The sequence below is a fragment of the Aythya marila genome, assembly GCF_965140915.1.
Source record: "Aythya marila genome assembly, chromosome: 4".
In the NCBI taxonomy this organism is placed as follows: domain Eukaryota; kingdom Metazoa; phylum Chordata; class Aves; order Anseriformes; family Anatidae; genus Aythya; species Aythya marila.
In genome coordinates this window covers 35024108-35050571 of record NC_139045.1, presented here as the reverse complement: position 1 = coordinate 35050571, position 26464 = coordinate 35024108, and the positions used below count along the sequence as shown (strand labels likewise).

General features: G+C 40.9%; 1 protein-coding gene across 3 annotated transcripts in view; it reads left to right on the top strand.

Annotated features, from left to right (window-relative positions):
- The window catches only part of SMAD1 (SMAD family member 1), a 46822-nt gene extending 26308 nt beyond the window's left edge, over positions 1-20514 (top strand). Inside the window, exons 3-8 of one of the 3 annotated variants that reach the window (XR_014317369.1) lie at positions 7986-8243; positions 10907-11023; positions 14573-14794; positions 16831-17087; positions 18876-19613; positions 19874-20514. Coding sequence is in view for 2 of the 3 variants with exons in the window: in XM_082758823.1 (XP_082614949.1) it covers positions 7986-8243; positions 10907-11023; positions 14573-14794; positions 16831-17087; positions 18876-19019 (998 nt within the window). In the remaining variant the exon portion in view is untranslated. Of the gene's footprint in view, positions 1-7985; positions 8244-10906; positions 11024-14572; positions 14795-16830; positions 17088-18875 lie in introns of all 3 variants that reach the window. The other 2 variants (XM_082758823.1, XM_082758822.1) reach the window with 2 other exon arrangements.
- Positions 20515-26464: the final 5950 nt, after the last annotated feature.

The window sequence follows — 26464 nt, the reverse complement described above, 5'->3', positions numbered from 1 at the left end:
AACTAAATGCTGTCCTCTGAGAGTGAATGGCACGTGTCCAGAATTTACTGGTGTCTTTACAGAGATCGGGCTCAGAAGAAACCTCCTTTTCATTGATCTGAGCAAGCTTAAACCTGGCTTGGGAAATGCAGTTGTTACTTCTTGCTATTAATTTCTGGAGGTGTTAACTGATGCTCCTCTGTGCATCGCCGTGTGATGCCGGGGAGTAGCAAAGCTGATCTGTCCAGACCCAGTAACCTGGTTGCGTTCATCCACCAATTAGTGCATCCACTTGGAGATAAAAAATAACTGAGAGCTGGTTCAACTTTTTATAATTACCAACAAAGTGTGGATAAAAAAAAAAAAAAAAATGGTTTTCCTCTGTTCAGCTTCTCTTCTCCTTTGGAGAGCACACTGCTTGCTGCTGTACATCAGGGAGGCTTTTATGGAGCTGATGGTGCCCGTCTTCCACCCAAATTGCACGATGAGCAGTAGCTGCTTGTTTGTGACATGAATGCGCTGTCAGAATGGCTGAGCTGTTAATTTTGCCTAAGGATCATAATGTTCCTTTCCATTATAAACATGAATTTAAAGTGGATGTCTGCTTCAACAAGCTTGTCTTCGGTGGCAAGAAACATTTTACCTGAACGCATAGGTGCTTTTTGCCACAAGAACAGACCAAGTCCCCAGGCTCTGAGAAGAGCAGTAGGTGTGTCGTGCTGGTTTTGCTCCCAGCACGGACTCCTTGCCTATGACTTTAGCTTGATTGTTTTCATGCTTGCCTTTGATCTTCTCTGTTTGCTCCGAGTGAGGCTCCATCAGGCTGCACATCTACTCGCATGCACCAGAGAGGAACTCGAAATGGTGGAAGCCCTGGATCAGGCAGGTTTAGATTCAAGCCTCGTCCAACAGGCAGGGGCCGTAATTCTGACAGGGCCACGGGGGGAACCAGAGGGAAAACTGGGGGTGAGCGGTGATTCCCTGTGGGACTGCCAGCCCACAGCTTGCCTGGGCTTTCAGAGGCCTGAGGTTTGCTTGGTCCCAGCACCTGGGAGGACCGGAGGGGGCAGAGAGCCTCCGGCTCGCATCCGGCCAGATGGAGAGGCTTTGATGGCCTGGCCTCCAGGGAGCAGGCAGACCAGCTGCGTGCGGTGCTCCCCCGCCGTCCGGCCTTCTGGAGGACGGTGCTGGATGGGGAGAGACTGGGGGGACACTGGGAACACGGAGGGGGGAAGCTGCTGCTTCCCTGGGGGTGGGAGTGTAAGGGGGAGGAAGCTGGGGAGGGAGAATATATGCGAAATGGGAGGAGGAGAGAAAGAGCTGAGAGAGGGGAGTGGGAAAGAAAACGGAGGAAAAAGAAATCAGAGCAGCACAAGCCAACAGCTGATCTGAACCAGGGAAAGAGGAGATGGTACACAGAACCAATCTACAAAAACCTGCTCCTTTATCCCCGTAGCAGGGTTTCTGCACCTCTGCAGGGTTGGGGGTGCGTGAGCATTGCTGGGAAGCTTTGCCTTATTGCTGTGTAACCCTGCTGTTGGGCGTAACTTTAAAAATAGCATGCTACAACAGGTGGATGCAATTATAGGATGGTTCCCCAAAATAGCAAACAACTGTCAGTTTGCTTGGCAAGTAGTGGGAAACTTTCCTCGCTTCACTTTTGCAGAATTCCCTTCTAAAATTCCCCCCCAGAGCTGAAATAGGGAGACAAAAAGGAGAGGATGGTCTAAACTGCAGGGGTTTTTGTCCAATCTCACCATGTGTCAGAAAACAGAGCCATGACGAAGGGATGGGATTTGTCAAGAACAATGTGTTTGTTTCCTTTTATTTTTAATTAACCAGATTCAGATGTTTCTTCTGACTTAGAAGACCAGACTTCCAAGTTTTAACCTATCCAGTAGGATGGTGACTGTGGTTTTCATACAGGTAATTTGAACTCTGCTCTGTGTAAATGTCCAGCTTAATACACGCTATCACACTGTAACTTCCTCCTGTATCAGGACTGCTTCTCCCTCCAAATCAGCTTACAAGAACTCCCTCACTAATGTGCATACAATTAGTACTAAATTCTGAAATTGGCCTTGACAAATGTCAGTTTAATCAAAATGTTAGCTTATCAGAGCATCCGCAAGTAAAATCTAATGTTAGCTGAATATTGTAATGCAGGAAATGTACTAATATTACTTGCCAAATGCATTTAGACCAGATGTCTGATGTAAAAGTAAAGTCAATAAAGCGACAACTGCGTTTTTTTTTTTCTCCCCATTCTGTTTTTAAATACAGTCTTCAGTTGCAACTATGTAAAAGGACAAGTCAAGCTATGAGGTCTACAGAAACTGCAAAATAAAGCAAAGAGTTGAGAAAACAAGGCAGCTCTCAGCTTTCTCCCGGAATAGAAGGTCTGGAATGTCTGTCTGTCTGTCACCCAGTGCAGACTGCTGGACAGCTAGGACTGAGCCTTTTCAATTGCAGCTACTGAAACTTAGGTTTGGAGCAAAAGTCCAAACGGCTGGCACTTTGGTTAGAGAAAACAGTACAGCAAAGGTGTGCTACCACAGCCTTGCTTCAGCCAGGTGCTATTGGAACAACATAAAGTAGTGAGATTCTTGGAGAATTGCGTTTGCCACAAGAGCATTAATTATTTTTAACCAAGAGTAAACTCGAACCTAAGCGTAGACATGTCAGTGTCTTTGTATGTGAGAACTTGTCCTCTGGTCAGAGAACATTCAATTTTGCCAGGTCTTGTTTCAGGCAACACGAGAAAACCTAATGACATTCAAACTTTTCTTTCTACTTGGTGTTTTATTGTTTACAAGCAAGATCTTGGCAAGACACTTCAGGCAGCGGGCCTCAATGACTCGTTAATGCTAGAGACAGCAAGCAGAGCTGAGCACGCTCAGCTGGGTATGCGCTGGTACCTGCTCTGTTCCCACCGTGGGACTGGGCTGCTCACCAGGATGCCACAGCCGATTTCAGCAGCTGTGGCGTCAAAAGCAGGAAATTAAGCTAGAAGTCTTCACAAGGATTGAAATTTGTTAGTTTAACACTATGTTTTGGGGTTTTGTTGTGTGTTTTTTTTCCCCTTGTTTTCCTGCAGCTTCCTTTCCTGCTTTGTCTTTTCAGGGTACAAGCCTCAAGTTCCTCCCCCAGCCCCATGTTTTCATGCCCATTTCCAGACAGTACCAACTGTTGTGTGAGGATTTCCCTCCTTCCCAACCTGCAGTTTTATTTTTCCCGTAAAACATGAGTGGCTTTGCATAAATCCATATGAAAATACAGCTATATGATGCTTGGAAATTAAAGTGCACCATCTAATGATAGTGCCCCAAGGCCTTCATAAGGGTTGGAGGCCATGTTTTGGTATAAGCCTGCACAAACGCTTGTACATAACATACATCCACCAAGTCATCGTGATTTTTAAGAGCAGAATGGTTGAAAGTGCAGCAGCAGTTGCTCATCCTTTTGTTTCCTAAAGGTCACAGAAAGAGTGACATTTACTTTGGAAAGAAAGGGTGATCAAAACTTCCTTTCTTTTATATGGCTCCTTGGTTTATGCCAGTACTTGGTCTTTAAATTTCCAGACGTGGAAGGAGATACCCCCCTACCTAAATCTTCATGTAACACGCAAAGGGCAAAAAACAAACCTTGAGGGAAACTAGCTGTCACCTGGGATTGCGTTAAATAATATACCCCATACAAATCGAAAACAAGTTACTTCAAAAGTACAGCAGGTCCTTTGGTGAGTAGGTTGTTTGCTTTTTTTTTTTTTTTTTTTTTTAGAGAGAGGCTTTAAAAAAGAAGTTGTAATCAAAAATTGGCAACTTCCTATGTTTGCTAAAATCAATATCTCTGAAGTGTGAAAATAGAACAGAAAGGAAAACCAAAATCTCGAGGAAGGCACACCTGTTAGTTTTCTGAGGAACAAGATGACATGCTGGAGATACAAAGAGTAGAAATCAGTAGCTGTCTTCAAAGGCCACCATTACACTTTCATAAAGGCATTTCTTTCTTGGTGTGGTTAGTTGAAACATTTATCTGAAAAGCCAGGTCGTCTTTGGTCTATCTTGTATGTTTTTGGCATTCTTGGCTCTTAGATGAAATGGCCCTGTGGGTGAAATTGCCCTGTAGCTGTAATTTCTTTAATACAGCTCCACTTGTTTGGTGCAGGCATACTCTGATGATGATTTGCATGTTTAAAAACAAGCTACCCAATTCCCAGGCTGTCGTACTGGGTTGACAGATACAGGCTCTCGTCTTTGCTACGGTTCTGCAAACATACCCAGCTTGACTGCCAGGTGGTTTACCTTCTTCAGCCATTAGTAGTAGGGTTACTGCTAGTAGTCATGTATTAATGCTGGCCTCCAGGTCCACATCTGCAGCAAAATTTAGGCACAGTTCAGCCCCTTAAACCTTTTAATCTGGTGTTTGAGAAAGTCCAAAAATCAAGCTGTCTGATGACTTAAGGCCATAGTCCATTAAATGGTTTGTTACAGTAGATTTTTAACACAACAGTGTATTTTGTAGTGTGTTTCCTTTAAAGAAGTGCATCCTACTGAGTAGTGATCATTTAAAAAAACAATCTTTCATTTCTCTGTATCTGTTTTCCCTTCCACTAAAGGCAGCAAAAAAGGGGGAAATTCTGTCTGCAAACTGTCACAGCAGCATCCTGCAGAGATCCCCACAACAAAGATGTGCAGCCCTTCATTGTTTTATAGCAACAGGTGTGCTGGCTTAGCCCAGAGTAACTCGCTCATGCTTTTTCCCCTTCAATTATACCTTTTCCTGGAGTTGGCAGCTGCAGCAGAGATCGGCCTCCTCCCCTGCTGTACAGAGCCCTGGTAATTTGTTATTCCATATGGTTGAGGGCTGCAACCTGACCAGAAGCCTTACACAGGGCGAGGGGAGCATTAATGGTATGCATCCCCCTTTACACTTTGAGCTCCTGGCATCCGTCCATACTTGTGAAGGGTCCAGTCCCTGATCACGTCTTCGTTTACGGGTGAGTGACGTTCAGATTAACTCCTCAGTGACTCCAGCAGGAGCAGCGAGGCTGCCAAAAAGCCCTTGAGCTGCAGAGAGATCAGGTTGTGGCAGTGAGTGATTGTCTCGGCCTTGGACTAATTGGAGTGGTCTCTGTCCTATCTGGCGTGGCCTTTGGGGCTTTTTCTCTTCATTTAAGGTTTTAAGCAGGGAAGTGTGAAATAGGAGCAGTGCCCAAGTACGTTCTGTAGTGATGTTTTGGAGTCTATTTAGGTGGTATCAGTACCACTTGTTTTCTTCCTCACTTCTCCATGTGTATGTTGAAGAAGTTGATATTTAATTATTTTAGGTTGGAGAACTAGTTGGAGGAAAAGTGTAGGGAAGAGGAGATGGGTTCTTGTCTCAAGTCTTTCTAAACTTCACCAGTGGTTCTGCCCAATAGGCAAAAACATGCATATATTTTCCTTGGGGAAAATCAGACACTGCCTTATTTTAATTACAGAAAACATACAGAAAATATCCTGTTCTCCAGCTATTTTAGAATGCTATAAATCGCGTGGCTTCCTGTGATGTCATGTGTGTCATTGTTTAATGTGAGGTTGGGGATGGGAAAGGTAGGTGATGTACTTTCTGCACAAATTAACTTTAGAAAAGTTAATGGTTTGACCTTCATCCGCAGGAAAGGAAGAGATAGGAAAGCTGTGTTTTTTTAAATGGTCAGAAACGTAAGGAAGAATCATAAAGACAGGAAAGGGAAAATAGTTTTTAACACATGATCTCATTGTTAGTTTTTTCACTTCACTAGTAATTTATGAGTCCAGCAGACGTTGGCCATAACAATTAATGTGTTGCTTGACCTCACTACAAAAGAACTGTTAGGCTTAACAGAACACGTTTAATTCGAAGAGATCCTAAAATTCAGAAAGACTGGGTTTGACATTAGCTGTGTTGTGAGAAGGGGGATTCGTGATGTCCACCTGAATGCTTTTTTTTGGTGGCTTTTACCAGCGACCTCCGAGAACAGTTGTGTTAGAGGCAAGAGGCAGCTTGCCTGGCCGAGGGAGATGCAGCTCCTCCTGGGGTGTTTTGCAGTTGGGAGCTTCCAAAGTACGGTAGATGGATGTGCTTTGTTTCAGAAAATGCTGTAATTAGGAATTTTCCATATTCCTGGTAAGATGGAGTTGGTTAAAAATTTCGTATCTAAACAAATCTCCGTAGGAATGACATCTGTCTCAAGTACTTGAGATCCACTGAAGCTCAGTGAAGCTGCTCTAAGAAAGTGAAACATCAGATCAAGTCTTTAAAACTTGTTTTTGACACTAACAGCCTTAATTTCAGTCATGAGGTGTGACTTTTTTTCCTCAGAGTGTCTATTCAGGGAAGGTTTCTGGGATCAAGCCTTTCCTACATTAATGCCAGTAGCAGGCAAAAATCTGGTGCATTAATTTCTGTCTCCGTTATGCATAAGCAAAACAAAACAGTAAGGAAAATCTTTTTATTCAGTTAATGTTTGGCTTACTTTCAGAATAGAGAGCAAGTTGTGTGGCATGGCATCCTTTCGTATAAAGTTTAAATTTGGGCCTAGGCCTTAGGCCTGGTCTATGGGTGGAACAATGCTGTGGTGCTCTCACACCCCGGACACTAAAGGGAAGAGCCTGAATGCTTCTGTATAAGCCAAGTGCTGGAGGTGTTCTGATGCATTGGAAGAACCCCTTTAGCAAGATGACTTTTTAACATTTCGTTCTTGTTTTTCGATGAGTTTATAATTCATCTTTGGGTGAAGCAGCTGTCTCTGAACACCTTTCTTAATAGCAGTGATACAGTTTTGGCTGCGGAGGCTTTTTCTTTTCCTTCTGTTTGTCTCCAGTGTGGCCACCGGGTTTTGGGGACAGGACAGGAGGCTCAGGGAGATGGCTTTAATGCCTTGTGGGTTTTGGCACCTTCCCTTGAAGGCACACATGGGATTTCCTCTGGTCTTGTTGGGCTGTGGAGTTGGGAAATAGAGGTGGTGAAGGGAAGGGGCAGGTGTGGAGGACAATAACTTCTTATTCCACTTCTGTGTGCATGGATCTCCCTCTCCCTGCGTTTCTTTCTCCTCTGCTTTCCTTCATCACCCCAGAATCTCAGTCTCTAACAAGACTAGCACTTAATCTTTTGGGTACCTTGCACTTTACTGTGAGGCATTCAAAGGTAGAGGCCGAGGCACTAGAAAAAGATCTGATTTTTTTTTTTTTTTATCTTGGTGTAGCTGATATTGTGTTCGTGTGCCCAGTTAAAGAGACCTTTGTTTTCCTCTGGTGAGGAGGCCTTGAGAGTGCGGGGAGACCAGCGGTTTCTGATGTGTGTTTCTCTGATCCCATAGTAGCATATAGTTGGACCTCAATTGCAGCTCAGTTTTATTATTATTATTTTGAACTAGATAATTTTTATTTAAATTGCACTTGTAAACTGACTTGAAGGGTTAACAACCATTTTAGTACTAACTGGTAAGAGCATAGCCTAGGTTAAAAATAAAATTACAGCTGTTGGGACAAGGCTCAGTTCAAGGCCTATATAATATTAGTATTGTCTTCAGAAAAAAAATACCTGTTGTCATTAGCAAGGCTTTGGGTTACAGGCCATTACGTGATTAGCAGGCTCACAAGTGCAGCAGAATGAAGTGCCTGTCAGCATTGCACTGGGACTGCTTCTCAGCATTTCTCTGTGCAAATAAAACCGAAATGTGGAATTGCAGCTCGGCCTTGGCTCTTCTCCCCTGACCCTCCGAAAACAAGCTGCGGGCTGGTGAGCAGGGCAGCTAGCATGATCGCTACAAACTCAAGCTATGCAGTAACCGGATATAAGGAAGAGAGTTCTTGCTTAGACATGTGTTCCTAGATTTGACTACCTTGTTTTTAAAGCAGCTGTAAATTTGCCCTAGGGGGTGAAGAATGTTTTTTTTCCAGGTATATCCTAGTTCTTCAGAACTGAGTCTCTAATGCTGTGTCTCTTTCCTTTTTTTTATTTATTTTTTTCTCCCTTTTCAGTTCTTCCTCCAGTGCTGGTCCCAAGGCACAGCGAGTACAACCCTCAGCACAGCCTCTTGGCTCAGTTCCGCAACCTAGGACAAAATGAGCCCCACATGCCACACAACGCTACTTTCCCGGACTCTTTTCAACAACCCAACAGTCACCCGTTCCCCCACTCACCAAACAGCAGCTATCCAAACTCTCCTGGAAGCAGCAGCAGCACCTACCCCCATTCTCCAGCCAGCTCAGACCCAGGAAGTCCTTTCCAGATGCCAGGTATGGTCAGCTTCTGTGACTCTTCAGAAGTGACAATGTGTTGGATGTCACAGGTATCTTCATATTTTTGCGTAATAATGCTTGATTATCAGCCAACACCTGTGTTCAATAGTAAGCTGAGAGATGGTAGGTAATAAAGGCTATGTAATTGGTTTGTCTAAGGTAATAATAGCGAGGTTTTAAATATTTTTTACTCTTTCAAACACGATTAAAATGTTAAGATTAAAACTGTTTTGGAGTGGAGGAAGTGATTCAAAACTAGGGGTTTTTCTGGGATGGTTGTTCAACAGTGTAGCCCAGAGAGCGTAACACTTAATGTGCAAGAAGAATGCTATGGCTCATTCTTGCTTAGGAAAGAGGTCATCATAAATTTAGCACAGAGCTGTAGTTCTGCAAAAGAAGGATGTTTCTCAAGGAGATCATGCTGCTGCTACCTGATAAAATTTCTTCACGCAATAAGATTATCTCAAGAAACAAATATATTTCAACCGTAAAACAGTTCCTTAAGGCCCCAAAAAGAAATCTTCAGGCTATTTTAATTCCTAAAGTCAAAAAAGTAGCAAACTTTATTTATTGTTGACAGCTGCTTGCAGAAAATTCTGTGCAGCTGTCTTTTTTATGTTTTTATATGCAAATTCGTAAAAAGAAAAAAATTGCAGAAGAGCCTGTGAGAGATCTTTTGATCTAAATGCTAGAAGGACTCTGTGCAAATGCTTACGGATAGCCTGGTTGCATGTTTTCTTCAGGGGCTGTAGGAGACCATGTGTAAACAAAAGTGGCAGACTTGTGAAAATCTGTTTTCTATTAGGTAAAATTATCATCCATAGATTTCTGCTGCTGATAGGTGTTTCTCTTGAAAATGTTTCTATCATGAATGAAGACTACTGAACTTGCAGAGGCAGGAGGGAAGGAAGAAGGTGTTGTGTTTTTTTTTTTTGTCTTAAAATGTGAAAAGTTGAGGTAGAAACAGCTGTCTTGCCTCTGTGTTTTTGTTTTGCTTTAAATATGATTGGTGTGGTTGGGTTTCTTCCAGCAGGCAGAAATCAAGGCTTTTCCAACAGGAAGGTCTTCCTGAACATTGGCCTGTGGAAGCTCAGTTGATCTTTGAGGGGTTTGTTCTGTTCACATCCCCATAAAGACGAGTCAGCAGCTGCAGTGAAGAAACTGAATTAGAGCAAAGTCAAGATACTGATGTCCTTCATACTTAGTTCTGGACAATTGTCCGCTGCTAGGGAAAGAGGAGATTGACTTCTGGAAAATACAAAAAAAAAAAAAATAATAATTGTCCAAAGATCTTGAAAACTTCACAGATACAGGTTAATTTGTTGCTTATAGCCTTACAGCCCTGTTTCCTTATCTGTGCATCACCAACATCATGTTTGCACACACACAAATGTCTCAGGCTTAGTAAAACAGGAGACTTTTAAATTCCACTTCAGACCATTAAGCTTTTAATGCAGTCCTGTAGTCATTGTCTTCTCCCTGCTGCTCACTCCTTCAACCAAGGGTATTCACAGAAGGGAATTAGGAATGTACCTGCCAGTGCTAGACATAAAGCTCGCAGCAGAATATCTCTGAAGTAACAAGCAGTGAATAAATGTCATTAGCTTGTGTTTTTAAAAAAAAAAGAAAAAAAAGAGAGAAATAGTTACAAATCAGTGGTATGGTTCTCCTGCCTTTTCTTGACACTGATTTGGTATTTAGGGTTTTGAAGGCCTCAAGATACTGTTGTGGGATGAGCAGCAGCTGTGTTCACCGGCGGTAGAACAGTGGTGATCTAACCCCAGCTTATGCAACAAAAGCTTGCAGAAATTGGCCAAGGGTTTCTCTCTTTTGCATGTGCCCCTGTGCAACTCATGTGGAAGAGAGGGTTCTGTGGTGTACAGGGAGGTGGTGCCATCAGCAGCTTCCTGCAGATTCTGGGAAGCACCATAGGTAGCTGGAGAGCAGCGCAAGTACCTGGTTACGGCAATTCGAGCAGCGCAATGGCAGTGTTTTAGTGAGTACAGTCAGAGTGCATGGGATGGTTTTTATGTTAGTGATTCAATTCTGAACTGGACAGTGCAGCCAGTAGGAGACACAGGCAAATAAATTCCAGACCCAAAAGTTATTATGTAAAATTTGGGTTCCTCTATACTTTCTACTGTTTCCTCTCTAGGGAAAAGGAGCTAGATTGTAAAGCATTACTTTGCAATAGTAATAATAAAGTCGTGGATGTATCAGGGATGTTTGCATACTTTGCTGGTGGAATCATGCTGGAAACAGAAGTTAGAACTGAAAGCTTTCTGCTCCAACTTGTGTTCATATTTACCATATTCAATATTTACTTTGGGTCTGATCCTGAGAGCGCTGTGTGTTAATGTCTATATGGCACTTTCAACCTGCAGAAGACATGGACTGGCAACGTAGCTAAGCTTTCTTTTGTGGCTTGGTGGGGGGCAGGGAGTGACTTGTTTTTATAAGTGTTGTGCTTAATATGCACAGTAATTCTTTGCTTTCCTGAATCAAGGTCCATGATTGCTTTCTTAGATTTCTGGTGGGTGGAAGTTTATAGCTGAGTCAGGCTGGAAGCATTTCCAGGCCGAAACTGTTTATGTGGGTATGTATATATATACTTTAAAGAGAGGAAAGGGTTTGTGTATCTCTGCTTTTTCTATACTTAGCTGATACTCCCCCTCCTGCCTACCTGCCTCCGGAAGATCAGATGACACACGATACCTCCCAGCCAATGGATACCAACATGATGGCACCTGCAATCCATCCTGACATACACAGAGGAGGTAAAAATACTTCCTTCTCCTTTTCTGCTTTGCTTCTTAACAGTGAAGTACTTCAGAACTTCTTGGATGCTGTTAATAATTGACTTTTCATTTTTAATATTGTGTGTGTGTTGTTTATGGAAATGTTTAGCAGGAGGAAAGAGGACAAAAACACAAACAACTTTTTATGTCTTACACCAACAGGGAAAAATAATAAATCTGGAGATGATTTTTTAGAAGTAAATATTTATTTATAACAAGAACATAACTCATTTCAAAATGAAAGTATGTGGGCTTTATTACTTTCTGACTCCCAACAAAGTCATGACCAAAGTAATTTTTATATATTTTGTGTCTGGAAATTATAATTCCTGAACAGAGAGGATTCTTACAATGCAGCACATTTCTATGTGCAGTGCTGAAATTATGTATGTGCAAGGAAAGGAATCTCTGTATCCCTTGCAAATACATTAATTTATAGGTGCAGTACAGTTAACACTATACAGCGCTTACTGAATTGTGGATGACAGTAGCTATAGTCAAGCATAGTTCTCCAAAGACTTGATCAGAGGATGGATAATACTGTCAATTATGTAAATGCCCACAGATGTTTTTCACAGGCAACTGGAGTATCTGTATTTTTTGCTCTGAGACGGTGCATGTCATAAAATGTCTGTTCTCATTATGTTTTTGTTTTGAATTCAGTTCTTAAATTAACATCCTTAGAGAATATGCTCTGCTTCAAATAGTTAACACTTCTCCTGGGTTTAAAAAAAAAAAAAAAAAGCTTTTTAAAGCTTTTTTTAATTTCACTTTTTGTCTGTGTGTGTGTTTTGATCCCTCCTCTCCCCATTTTTATTCCATCTTTGAGTCTGGCAATGGCAGCACATGGTTCAAAACTCAGAGCTGTCTGCCAGCGCTGGCATTGCTACAGACTTTGAAATCTATAATTTAAAAAAAGTATATATCCTATTGCTTTATGTACTATGACATAGACATCTTTTTACACATTGCTTTTTAAAGCCTTTGCAGCCAGCCGTGACTGCTGAGTAAAGGATTTAGTGCATTCGTCACATTGTGAGAAATAGCCCCTTTTAGAGAACACATAAGCTTACACAGTTACTGACCATGCCAAGAAAGAGCAGCAAGCTGAATGCTGTGCCAGAATGATTATAAAGATCACAAGCGCATGAACAATTTAACTATTGTTTGAGTTTTGTACTTGTTTTGTTGCTAAGCTTAATGTCTGGTTTCAGGAAGTATATTTACTCTCTTAAAATAATTTGGATAGGTTCCCTGGTAACCTATTTACTCTCTGTGTGGAATGAATCTTGCATGTGATAAACCCCATCTGTGTAGCATTTCCAGTTTTCACTGATATGATACACTGCGTGTGTGTATCTTGCTGCTGTTGAGGGCCCAAAGTAAATAGTAAATTTGCAATGTTTATGCTTGACTGCAGACTTTTTGCATGTTTGCACCTCTTAAAATATACATGTACCATAGAATTCTTCCATTAGTAAGAAAAGGTTTTGCATTTTTCTTCTTTCTTTGTAAAATGCAACCATTCCAAAATAAAAAGTCTGTTAGTATTTCTCTCTCGTAGTTGTTTAGTACAGTAGAGTCTTACCTCTGCCCCTTCAGTTTTTAAAAAATAAGAAAATAACAACAAAATCTCGGTATGCCTTCCTGTGTTTGTTATTTGTGTGTGTGTGTATGCTGTAATTTCACCACTTTTACAACCTGCAGCAGACTTTTTAAAGACCAGTTTTTAGTGTAAACTTACCGCAGCACTTCTCTTGCAAGCTCTCAGAAGCATGTTCTTCACAGTGATTTGTTAGTCTTGGGAGATTTGACTTAACAAGCTGCATCCTGTCAATGAAGTTGGGTAATTTCCATTGTTGGCCCATGCTGGGAATAGAGAGACTAAGCGCACCTGCTCTGCATGACTTAAAGCAAATGTAAGGAAGTTAGTATGAAATCTGTGTGAGAGAGATATGATTCATTCTGGAAGAATGGCCAGCTGGCAAGATTTCTTCCTGACTTTTGAGAACTGGGGTAAAGCTGCAGCTTTGATAATTGCTGGCATCTTCGTGTGAATTCAAAGTGTAGTAACCTCTTACTAATAATTAATGACTGATTTTTGTTATTTTATTTTTTAACAGTGACATGAGAGGATAGAAAATAATGAGGGTATCAGGAAAGACCAGCTCCTTTTTTGCCACTGTTTTAAGTAAGGTGTTAGTCAGCAGTAGACATTATGCTCAGAAGTTTTGCACAATGATGTAGGATGTTACCCTGCTTTCTGCTGTTTGCCACCTTTTCTATCTGCTAGGTAATGTTTGTTTGGGGAGGAACTTCTTTTGTTTCATTTCGCATCTCAGAAAAATCACAGTGGTGTGATCTGTGAACAAAGGAAAGTATGAGCAGGAATATGACAGAAAATTTTAATTGGTCTTAGTTGGCTGATTTCAGTTAAGACTTGGGGTTGGAAGAAGGAATCCTCTGGCCAGAGAAACAAGTTTTCCTGAAACACCAGTCTTATTTTCATGTTAGCACTTTGGCCTGTAGTTAGAGCTTTAATCTGCAAAGCTGGTATCTTAGCAGCAAGTCCAACTGCGCTAGGCTGAGGAGGGAAATAGTCTCCTTCATCTAAAAGAAACCACATAAAGCAACCACATCCCTTCACTAGCCTCCTTTTATTTGGAGGCAGTTTAATAATTTGTAGCTGTATTTGGCACTTGAAAGAATGCGTGCTGGGTGGAGACATCTGAAGCAGCCTGTGCTGTTGTTGGACACCCACTGTGAAACTCCCTTTGGTAAAGATCTTCTGAAGAAACTTTTCCCAGTGCAGAGCCACAAGTGTTACCTCAAGACTACCATGTGTTCCTAGAGCTTGTCAGATAGACCTTGCAAACCATGGATTTCCTATTGGCATTCTGCACAGTTCCCAGCTTTGCTTAGGAGCTGCTGAGGAGGAGCTTGTCGCTACCAGATACTGCAAAACCAAGTCCTGAGAAGTCCTCGCTCTGGAAGTAATTCTTCTGTTGGGGAACAGTTGCAGGTTTTTTATTTGCTAGCACTTGATGAGTAAAAGGTTCCCATTAATAATACCTACCTTGATTTCATCTTCTCTTTGATCCAGCAGAATTATTAGGATTCTGTGTGTTAGGCCCTTGTTCAGGGTTGTGATGTACAATTGCAGAAGTGTTTCTCTGCTTTCCAGGCCTGCGCCATAGCATGTTGTAGAAAATACAACAGGGTTATTGGGGCACTGCTTGGTATGTTGTTGGGAGCTTCCTGCACTTTTCTGTGAATATCTAGTGCCAGCCTTTTCCACTTGTGAGTCTCGTGCTAGTGAAGTTGAGATGAAATTATCCTATTGTGTGTTTGTGGTAATGAAAAGTTCAAAAATAACTGAAGACAGAAGAGCCTTTCTTTAACTGCAGCTGCTTATCCAGATCATCTTTCAGTGATCTTCAGCCAAAATCTGCAGTTTTATGAATCTTTAAATCTCAGGCCTGTATTCCAGTGCCGCTAGACTGTAACACTTGCATGGTTGCTTTACAGATGTTCAGGCAGTCGCTTACGAAGAGCCAAAGCACTGGTGCTCCATTGTCTATTACGAGCTGAATAATCGCGTTGGGGAGGCATTCCACGCTTCTTCCACCAGCATCCTGGTGGATGGCTTCACTGATCCTTCAAACAACAAAAACAGGTTTTGCCTGGGGCTGCTCTCCAACGTTAACCGCAATTCCACCATTGAGAATACGAGGCGACACATTGGCAAAGGTGAGTTTTAAATCTTTGCATCCTTTTTTGGGGGGGTTCTTTCGCGGGGATATTTCCACTAGGAATGGCTACTTGCTTCAAGAATAGGCTGCTCTTCTCAGCATGCGTGATAAGTGCTTGTTAGAATATTGGTAAATACATAATTTTCTGGCCAGGTCTCATAAGCACAGTATTGTTCTTACCTGTTGTGTAATTAGAGGAAATTTTTATCCCTAATCAATTCTTTATTGCCCAAAGCCTATCATAACCTTAATTAGAGCAAGAGCTTAAGGCAGTTTTTTTAATGAAATATCTTGATTTATCTTGATTATGGGTGCATATGGAAATCCAAATGATAGTTCTTGGCACAACATTTTTATCTGCCTTTAGTTCCAACATAAATTAGCTATCCTAGCATGTTTTTAGAAGGACAACTTGCTAAAACAGTTTTTCCAAGTGCATTTTTAAAGAAGCCGGTAAGCTTTTTTCATTGGGAATCTTGTTCTTCTCTTCTGTGGCTGTGACAGTGTCCTGCAAAAGAGAAAAGCTTCTGGTTTGTGTCTGACTTAATACAGTCCTCTTCTCTGAGGACTTGCCTATAATGCAGATGACATGCAAATCTGACATTGGCCCTGCAATGGGGTGTTGCTGCCAGACAAAGTTTTCAGGAGCTTACGTTATTAGCAAATTTTCAGAGACAGTTGGGAGTTAACGTGTGCCCAACCTGTGGTTATGTGGAATAAGTGTCAATTAATGAAGTATCTTCTTCCTTAGAGCAGTAAAGAATTGAAACCGAAGGAACTGAAGGTCATCAAGTTTTTGCCCTTAGCCTGGAAAACTTTTCTCTACGGGAGGACTTGAGCAGCTCTCAGCAGTACGCCCCACCTGTGCTGCGCCACTCAAGTCCTAACACTTCTCCCTTCTTTTCCGCCCCATCCATCTTACCAAGTATGAGGATATTTATTTAACACCTCATTCATTTTCCCTTTAAAAGTAACCCAGCTGCAAGCAGACTCGTGCTGAAGCACTTAACTGTATGTGTGCCAAAGCAGAGCAGAAAAGACAAGGAAGCTGTTGAATAAGTATGTGTGTGTAATTATTGATGATGTAGAACTGTTAGTCTTTGAGGAAAAAGGAGTAAATCCTAAACTTGAAAGCAGCCATAAATTGTTTTGCTGATCAGATGGTGTTATATGTGTTCCCACACACGTACACATACAGAAAACAGCAAAATCTTACATGACAGAGCACAGTCAAGGCATTCTGATGGGATTTCAGTTTAGTTTTTAAAGTCTGTGTGTTTGCTTCTTTGACTCGTGATGTTGTGAGAGGTGAAAGGTTTGAGCAGCAAATAATCCATTTATAAACACTAAAGGCGGATTTTCTTGGTTTCTCAAAGCCTTTAGAATTGAGTTCTCCCAAGCACATTTCCACAGAGGTTCCCCGTATGTCACATTTTTGGGCATTGCTGCCACCAGTGATGGGTGAGGGAGTGGGAAATAGCAGTGAGGACTGGGAAGTTGATATGCACCCTCATTTGACAGACACATGAAGAATATAAGGGCCATTTTCTTCTTCCAGCTTGTTGGAAATAAAGCATTAAAGTGAGCTGAAAAAAGCCTCATGCTAGCAAAAATAGCATTCAGGACTTTTTGAGAGAACCCAGTATGAGGCTGTTTTATTATCTGCTCTCCCCTCCTGCATTCCCAGTTACTGTTTCTCATAAATACAATGAGAACAAAGTTCAGCTGGCCTAGCCATCCAACGTACAGCATCAAAATTACTGCAGTACTTGGTGGATTATTGTTGTTGAATATACAGCACATTAAAATACAACAATTACTGATTATCCTCGTATATGCATACCTACATACACACCCTCCTTTCAAATCATGTACTGATGGAACATAAAAAAAAATAAAGTTTTAAGACAGAGTATGGTCTGATATGCAATTAGTGTTAATCTCTTTAAGCAGAAACATATGGAGACATACCATGAAAAACAGATGCGTGGTGTGAATTCATCTAACCTCGTAATGTCAACATTCTCCTTCCAGGTGTTCATCTCTATTATGTTGGTGGAGAAGTGTATGCCGAATGCCTCAGTGACAGCAGTATTTTTGTGCAAAGTCGGAACTGCAACTACCATCATGGTTTCCATCCGACCACAGTGTGCAAAATACCTAGTGGTTGCAGTTTGAAGATTTTCAATAATCAGGAGTTTGCTCAGCTTTTGGCACAGTCAGTGAACCATGGCTTTGAGACAGTGTATGAGCTTACTAAGATGTGCACTCTCCGTATGAGTTTTGTAAAGGTATGTGAAAATTTGCTTGAGGTTATTTCGTAAGCAAAATAAATATTTTTTTTTTTCTTAACGTGGTGATTCTGAATTGTTGATTGCCTCCCTCCATCAGCCTGTTAATAACTTCTGAATTTAAATATTTATGGAATAGTGTTCTGGAAGTGTAAGACAGATCTGAATGATATAAAGTTGTCCACAGACCGAAATCAATCTCCTGATGCATAGACTTTGAAAGCTGAGGTGACTTGCAGATGGTCTTCAGCTTTCTCTCTATTCACTTTCTGAAGCGTTGCTATCATGTTTGTTAATTACTCCAGTTTCATTGAAATGCCTCTCTGAAACGTAATGATTCAATTGAATACTTCTATTTAATGTGTGTATAATTATTTTCATAATTACTCTAGATTTATGGGGCTTGTCTTTTTAATTTTGGGGGGGATATGGCATGGTACAATACAATAAGCTTTGAGAAGAGAGTTAAGTAGTCAATTACTTGGCCTAAAAATGTAAAAGCCACCAATTCACTACATAGCATCAGCTTTTGCCTCTTTAAATTACACTACTATGGTCTGTGCCGACTCCTGTTCTCAAGCATGTTCAGCTGAACTTCATGTTTCTGTTCCTGGCTGGCATTTTTGGAGCTGGGACAGCCATGAAAGTCATTGCAGTGGTTGTGGGAATGCAGATAGCATAATCTTCTAAATCTGTCCTGATCAGCAGCTAGCAAATCAGGAGACACAGTAATTATTTGGAATAATACACGCACCTTTCTGTTCTAAGGGGACATGTAAAGTCAAGATTTGTTATGAGGCTATGAATATCAACATGTGTACTGATTTTTTTTTTTTTTTTAAAGTCTGGTCACACATCAGAGGAGGATGGAACTTTTCAGATGTGTTAGGGTAGGGACTGCTAAAATGCAGTAGGTTGTTTATGGCTCCACATCCTGCAGAGTTGTACAGCAGTGCTGTCTGTACAGATGCACAGGACCTCCTGCATATTGGATGTTGCACTGCATGGTGTTTGGAGCTGCTGCTGCCAGTGTTGGGAGCTGAGTAATTCCTTCATTAGGGGTTAATGCAGAGCAGCATCATTGCGTTGTCTACAGACCTCCACCAAAAACAGTTCTCTTACAAAATGATTTTGAAAGCTGTTTAAATATCTGTTTATATCCTTGGTAATAACTGTTACTAGATTGGATATGAGCTGAAAGAAGACCTATTGGCACTTGTCTTAACTTGGGAAGTAGTCTGCTGGGCAGTTATCATGCCTTCTTTCTCCTAAGAGTAATGTTTCTGATCTATCATTGTGTTTGTTCTGTCCATCCTGCGAAACATGCTTTGGTTCTTGTTGGACAGATGCCTCACCTCCAATTCCATCATGTCAGTCTATGAGCTCATTTTTTAATTCATTGATCTGTTGTCAGCATTTTTCCCCGTTTTATTCTATTTTTGATCTTGGTGCGTAAGACTTGATTATCCCTCTTTTCAGAAAGTTTATGCGTGGGACGTCATGTAACTGGTGGTGAGGTGTGACAAAACTTTGCATTGCCAAAAGTTGTCTTTGAGAATTTAGAGCCTCATTCCAAGAGATCACAAAATGACACTTCTTCCATTTTTTTTTAACTTCAGATTTGTTTGTTGAAATGTGGTAATTGAATGTCATCCTGCTGATAATCACTGTTGAAAGCTAGATTATTTCAGTAAGAAAGAAAACAATTTGTATGTGCTTCTCACATATTCGTTATTATAAAATAAGGTGATTTTTTTCTTCTTTCCCGACTTATCGTTCTGTTTCCAGGGCTGGGGAGCTGAATATCATCGCCAAGATGTAACGAGCACTCCATGCTGGATAGAGATACACCTTCATGGTCCCCTTCAGTGGCTGGATAAAGTACTTACTCAGATGGGCTCTCCTCATAATCCTATTTCTTCAGTGTCTTAAAGGTCCCAAGCTCTTGCATTTTGCAAACAATTGAGCCTTGCATGTACTTGAAGGACGTATGAGTCAGACACATACTTCCCCCTCTGCCCCCCGAACTGGCAACAGCTGAATAAGAGCCATGAAAATACTTGACTTCTGTGACCAACTGTTGGATTCAGAAAAAAAAAAAAAAAAAAAAAAAAACAAAACACAACAACCCTTTGACATACTGTTGGTGTCAAGAATTTTAGTTTACGTTGTAATATTCTATTGCAAAGTTGATTTGTATGGCTTAGCATAAGGGGGACAACTGAGCCCAAACCACAGTCTGTCGGAGCAAGTTCCCGAAGGATCATCCTGTAGTTGGCACTCAGATTTTTTTTCTTCCTTACGTCCATTGCTCACTTTTTTTTTTTCCTGTGTCCTCTGGGGCTAAGAGCCAATGTTGGTGAAGTCTGCCTTTTGCAGGATTTCTGCAGTCCACTCTAAAACCATTTGTCTAAGCTGATACTTGCTGTTCTCTTTAAAAGACAAAAACGTCATATGGCTTAATCTCAATAACTGTGTAATAATCTTGGAAATTGTGTCCTGACCATACTGCTGTAAGAATGTTAGGTATGTTTTTCCTAAATGTATGTACGGTGTATTTGAAAGTTTAGAAATTAATTAGACTTAGACCATAAAGGAGTTAGGAATATTTGAATGGGGGGAGGTGGGAGTGGGAAGGGAAATGACAACTGAAATGTAGAATATATTGTAAACATAGCTTGTTAGTTTAAACAGAGGTCTGAGTTTTTGCTGTGCGTTTCATTTTTATAGTGGCTTCGTCTTGTTAATTCTGACTATTTTTGCCTCTTCCTTTTCCCCCCAAACAGTTGTGCAGCTGGTTAATTCTTTTACCTGTGAAGAGGACAAAATGCCTAATTCCTGCAGTTTGAAGGCTGCAGCTCTATGTATTTCAAGACATAATTGTACAGCGTGCTCTTTAACTATTGAGCAGTTTTATACAGTGTATGTAACAGAAGTAGGCTTTTAATTTTGTAAGAGAATCTTGTTTTGCCAAACACAGTAATTGTTAATTGTTTGGAGGACTTCAAAATCCCTGTGTGGGTCTATTTCAAACTTTTTAAAAATATATATTTTTAATTTTTATTTTTTTTACTGCTTGGTTTATTTTTTTCTTTGATCTTTTATATTCACATAAGCTGTAATACTCTAAGTACCTTTATTCCAAATCTTAGTGGGTCCTCTTTACTGGAAGTTTTGAATAAAACCTGTTGTTACTGCTTACATTTGATTAAAACTTTGTCTTGTCCACTTCTTAGTAGATTTTTTTGACAAACCAGATACAGAAACAACTTGGAGAAGGAAAAACCAGAAGTGAAGAGACACATTATCTCTCATACTGACTTCAGTAATAAAACAAGCTCTCTAGAAAGACTTCTTAACTAGGCAAGATTAGAATGGATGTAGTAACACTGAAGTATCCTAACAACTTTGTAAAATTTCTTTGAGATCTGATCATACGATATCTGAATGAGCCGAATTTCTGTGCTTTTACAGCCTGCTAGGTGTTTCAGTAAAACTGTGGAAGTAACTTCTAAGTAAGCACTATTGCATGCTTACTGAGTTCTGAGAAATATGGTGAGAAATACTTCACATAGGAAACATTTCCTACAGGAGATAGGAACTCAGATGAGATCTGGCTTTATTTGTAGTTGTAAAATGTATGAGTGAGTCTCATCTCCTCTCTTGAAGAACTTGGAGGTTTCCATCAAAAGAAATGCCTCCCTCCATTACAGTATTTTTCATCACCGTTGTTTGAATGCCTGTGTTCCATGAGGAAAGTATTTGGAGAGCACTTTTGTGTACCAGCCTTTACCTCCTTTCTTGGCTGCGTGCCTTAGACAGGTTTACCTTGTGGAGGGTGTTGCTGCCTCCCAGCTGTTTTGCTGGAGACCTGCTGGAGGTGAAAACTCCTGCTCCCTGCCCTAGTGGCAGGCATCCCTGCTCCTTTCCCCACACTTTGCTCTGGGGAGATGAGGGAAGAACGGTCCCTTTACACCTGCAGAGTGTGCTGCTTGGTTGGATGATGGAGTTTGAGAGATCAGGAGTTGACTGGAAATCCAGCCCCTGGGCCTGGCTGCAGTGGGTTGTGGATCGCTAACAGGAGCATGGGGGAAAGTCATGAGAGTCACTGAGATCCACATGTGTTCAGACAGACATATGAATGTGAGCATCACTGTAATGATGCCTCTGTTTGGAGATTGAGTCAGTCCTATCTTTTACAAAAATCTTAGTCCCATTGCTTGGTCCAGTAAAGGTTTTTTAAAGTAACACTTCTCCCCTTGTGAAGTGGGGGGAAAAAATCCATGTTGTTCAAGTTCCTTATGTAGGAGAACTTGGTTAAGGACTGATTTTTGTATTTTTTAATGATTATTTGTAAGCTTTAAGAACAAAATTAACTTTTCTTAATTCAGCTTAACGTTTTTAATAAGTAGTAGTCATGGCACAAACATAAGTCTTGAAAGTACATAAAAGTTGAAGATGACCAAAAAAAAAGAGAGAAATGTTTGCTCTTTGCTCAGTCTCTGTTTTTTGCCTTCAGCCCCTACTACATTAACTTTCAGCTGTTCCCAACCAGGCTCCTTCCTTTTGTTGGAATACAGCAGCAGTTGGGTAGTGACGTCTTTTTTTAAAGTTCAGTAACCGTCAATCATGCATACGTTAAGAAATAAGATTGTTTCTGCCTTTCCATATTCGGATGGTTCTGTGAAAGCTTTAGTAAACTTTGAAATAACTTTGGAGTAAGTAAAGACTGTTTTGTTGCAAATATTTTTGAATGTTAGTGTCTTGTATGTCTTGGGCTGCCAGCTGGGGAAACAAACCAATAAAACCAGCTCAGATGCCATAGTCTGACCATTCTCATCCTCAAGAGATGCTGCAAAAGCTCAAATCTGTTAGTATGTCTATTATCTTACATTGTTTGATATATTTTTTTATAAAATTTGTCTGATATTCATAGTTTGCAATCAGAAAAATGCGGATTTATATTTCAAGAACCTCTGTAGGAATGTAGTACCATAATTTGTCTCTTTTTTTCTAAGTGGGGATTGAGATCAGCCAATACTAACTCTGTTAGAAACTTTGTGGGGTGTTAGTCTTTTTGAAGTTCTCTTCTGTTTTGAATTTTTCTTTGCTCTTGCAGTGCAGTGTACATAATATTTTCTTTATCTGTTATCCAGCTCTTTGTGTTGAGGAGACATTAGGTGTAAGGAAAAAGTACATCTTCATGTGATGGCACAGGACATCCCGGCTGGACTTTGTTAGATGAGCCAAGTGGATTGGAATAGCACCTGAGATTAATAGCCAAAAAATAGGAGATATTCCAGAAATTACCTTGGAAGAAATAACTGCTAGCCTGAGGCTCTTGTGAAGATTTTTGGAGTGGCTTGTAGAAATTTTCTTACTGATTTGCCTTGTTCTGGATAGTTGGAGTCAGAAAGTCAGCAAAGGTATGGGACAAGACAGGAGGAAAAGAGTTTTTCTTGCTGACCTTGCACAAAGCAGAGAAAGATGAGAACTAGAACCTCCAGGGGAGCCTACGATGCCACCTCTATAACCAGGTGAGTCTCTGTGAGCCAGTTGGTGATATTTCCCCATATTTTCCTGGGTATAATCTCCTGAATGACCAAGTTAAACACAAAGAGACTACTTTATGAAAATATTTGCTCATCTTCTCCTAGTAATGACCCTCTTGTCTTTTCACTTTGGAGTTGAACATGTTTTGGCTTTTTAATGCTAGAGAGAAAATAACTCTTCCAGGATGGGTATGACTTTTAAACCATATAAAAGCCTCTGGTGAGCATTTAAAAGACTCGATGAAAGCCAAGGGAGATAGTCACAGTTACTTGTGTGGTTTTCAGGAAGCACTGGAGAACAATAATTCATATTTTAACATATCCTGTTATCAGAGAATCATGGGTTTGATCTTTGAATGCTCACAAAGCTGGCATTGCTATCTAGTTTGATAAAAATATTCCCGTACTAAATCACTTCTTTTTTTTTTTTTTTTTTTTTTTTTGCTAATGCGGACATATTTTCACAACTGCAGTTTTTTCTAGTCTCCTCTATGACTCTCACCATTTTAAGACAATAAATTAATGCAGAGATGTCTGAAATTTCTGTGGCCCTTTCTTGGTGTGCTTTTTCTCTTTGATTTTTCTGTTGTCTTGCCACACTTTAAGCCTTTGAACATCCTGGAAGCTAGCTCTGTTTTGGTGGTCTCGTGTATTAATTGCTGCTGGTTCGTTCTGTTCAGTAGACTGTAGCCTCTTATTCTGCTCTTGAGGTTCATGATTCATAACTGTGAACTGGCAGTCACCTTTTCTGGACTTGTACCTGAATATACAATATGATTCTACCATCACCAGTCATGGTAGAGCAATATATTTTTTACATACATCATCTCACAGTTCGTTTTCTCCAAATACATGTATAATTCTGTGAGGGAGAGAAGTGAAAATGTCTCTTATTTTACTCTGTCCCATTCTACCCTTGACTTAGACAGTTCAACCAAGAGACAATCCCTTGTCATGGTATCCTTTCTGGGTAAATTAACTTTCTTTAAGTCCACCTCCCCAACTTCTGTATTTTGATGATGTTCCTTGTTTTCCTTACTCTTTGCGAATAGCTTTTTGTCAGATTCTTTTCTCATACCTACTGCATGGTCTGTTTTTCAGTCAGAAAAACAAACAAAAAAAAACCCTGTAACATATGCTTGCCAAAGACAGGTGAAGAATGAGGAATTATGGATTGCTGTAGGCCCTAGAAGCCCCCCAAATAGATGAGCATGGTTCACAGGCTTTTCCAGTCCCTGCCATCTCAAACAATACTTTTTTTGGAGGAGGAAGGCGAATGCTATTGGATGTCAGTTTTGCTTGGGATTACTGTTTTAAAGACTTTTACAGTTACAAGATGCACCTCCCTCCTTTTTATGGAGGTATGTCACATGGTTTGCATCTGACTGAAATTGTCGGCCAGGCTTTGTACTTGGTGTCTGTGTTCTCCAACTGTTGCCGTTGGCTTTGTAAGCAAGCACTGCATGTGTTCTTGCCATCTCTCGCCAAGCAGACTGCAGAATAAACAAGCTGTCTGGCTTGTAGAATGAAGCTGATGTACTCTCTGCTAGCCCTGGTGGCCCTTCCTCAGAGGGGAATCCTCGGCAGGACAACTGAAGCCAAGGCATTACTTTGTATGGCCCGCTGATGCATGCAGGCTGGCTGGAGCAGGCCCTTTCCCGAGGGCTGCTGACCTCATGAGGTGCCGGGCCTCTTCTGAGGCACCACAGGCTGCTGTTCTGCTGCACACCACCACCAGTTTGTCCCCATACGTTTATGTGCTGAGAACTGCTGAGGTAGAGGGCTCTGATTTTCCTACTCCTGTTCTGTTGAGGTAGCTGAGGTGGCTCCTATTTCATTCATCCCAGCGGTAGGAGATGATGATCTCTTCAGCTGCAGCAGCTCAGTCTGATGAAGTGGTGATCAAGAAGCTGCTGCAGTGGAGAGAGATCCTCCAACACAAGAGTAACTCCAGTTTGTCAAACAAACAAAACTTTACAAACAGTATAAAAATCTAGAAATTGATTCAGTCATTTCAGGAATGTAAAAATTTTTATTCTAGTGAGCATGGATTCTAGTGAGCACATCTGGCCATGAAGGTTTGAGTTCAAAGATCTGCAACCTTTCTTTAAAACTTGAAGGCAGCTGCTAGGTAAATTTTGAAGGAGAAACAGAACCTTCATGTGCTTCAGATTGTAGAGAGGATTTGCAATCTCTTTGGGTGGTAATAAAAACCTGCTACTTACAATTCTGTTATAGTAAATGGAAAGTGAGATATAACTGTAAGACATTGGGTACTCTACTTGCTAAGCAGGCTTTCCTTGCTCAGAGCTTGGTTTAAGTGGGCATACCACTTGTTTAGACTTGGTGGAAGCTGCTGCTGGTCTTCATAAAGAATATTCTGATTTTCGTATTGCAGCTTCTTTCTTTCCCCAGTATGCTTGTAACATGCAGATGCATTCTTTCATGTGAAGAAAAACAATGTCCCTAAATGCTACTTCCCTTACTTTTGTAATGACCTTGGGCTTCTTGGTTTTCTTTTTCCTTCAGTTTACCAAGTCCAACTTAGAACAAGCAGGAGAATGAGTCTGGATGTGTGCAGTGCTGCAATAAGACTATTTCCCAGAGCACTTGGTTCTTGGCAGGAAAGCACAGTCTGTCTCGTTTCTGAGCCCTTCACTTCTGCCTTTTACTGATACTTTTGGGATTGGTAATCCTGAGCATTTTCAGATAAATGTGTAGAGACTGAAAGATGGCTGCTGTCCCATCAGATATTTCTTCAAACTTGTGGACCGGTCTCCTCAAGTCAAAATCACCATAGGCCTTGGTGCTGGCAGCAGCACTGTTTTAAAAATTGATCCAAACATGGCTTCGTTTTGAACATGACTCGGGCAATGGTTTTACTACAAACAAACTTTACAAACCTCTCAAACACAGCTTGATGCCTGTGTCTGTTGGATTTGGTCCATGCCACTTTCTTAAGTGGTATAGAAAGAAGCTACCTTGATCTGTGTGCTCTGAAGAATTATGTTTCGAGGAGATGGATTTTTATGTGGTGCCAGGAGAGGAGCTTTGTAAAAACTCTTTCATGGAGTAAGTTTTAATTTGTGTATGGGTTTCTTTGTGCCTCTTCTCGTAACAGTTAATTTGGTGCTAATTCAGAATATAATGTGTGCACTGTGTGACCAGTCTGTTTTCTTGACCCATTGTATTCCTCTTGTTTTTTCAGGAATCGAGACACTGCAGTAAATGTTCCCATGATTTCTGCAAGACACAGGAGAAAATTTGAACAGCTATATAGCAGTAGGGTTTAGTTTGAATAGAATGAGTTCGCAGTTATAGAAAGAAGCATTTGCATTTTTATATTCAAAATATTTTTTAAAAAATAATCTTCAAAACTTTTTCCTAGAAAAGTGCTTGGATATTGACAGGGCATATGCAACACTGTAAACAGTTACTGGAGGTAGGAGCCTCCTGCTTGAGGAGCCTGATTCTGCAGAGCATACTGCCAGTGAGGAGCCACGTGTTTTGTCTTGGGGGATCTGTTAGTGGCATACAAGTCCCAGATTAATCTGGATTGCAGGTGATCAACAGAAGCAAAATAGGTATGTATATAGCAGGAAAGGAAAGGTCATTGAACTTGGTGATTTTTTTTTTACAGGCTGGGCTGCTTGGGTTATGACGACACAAGTAGAAGTGAATCCCCTTATCTTCTGTCAGATGTAGATTTAGGATGTATCTACCTCCTATGGCCGTGTTGGGGAGGAGGGAGAGGATCTGTGGTGGTGGGACTGATGAAGCTGGCGAACCAAGTGTTGGAAGGGCAGGCAGAAGAGGAGTGACTAG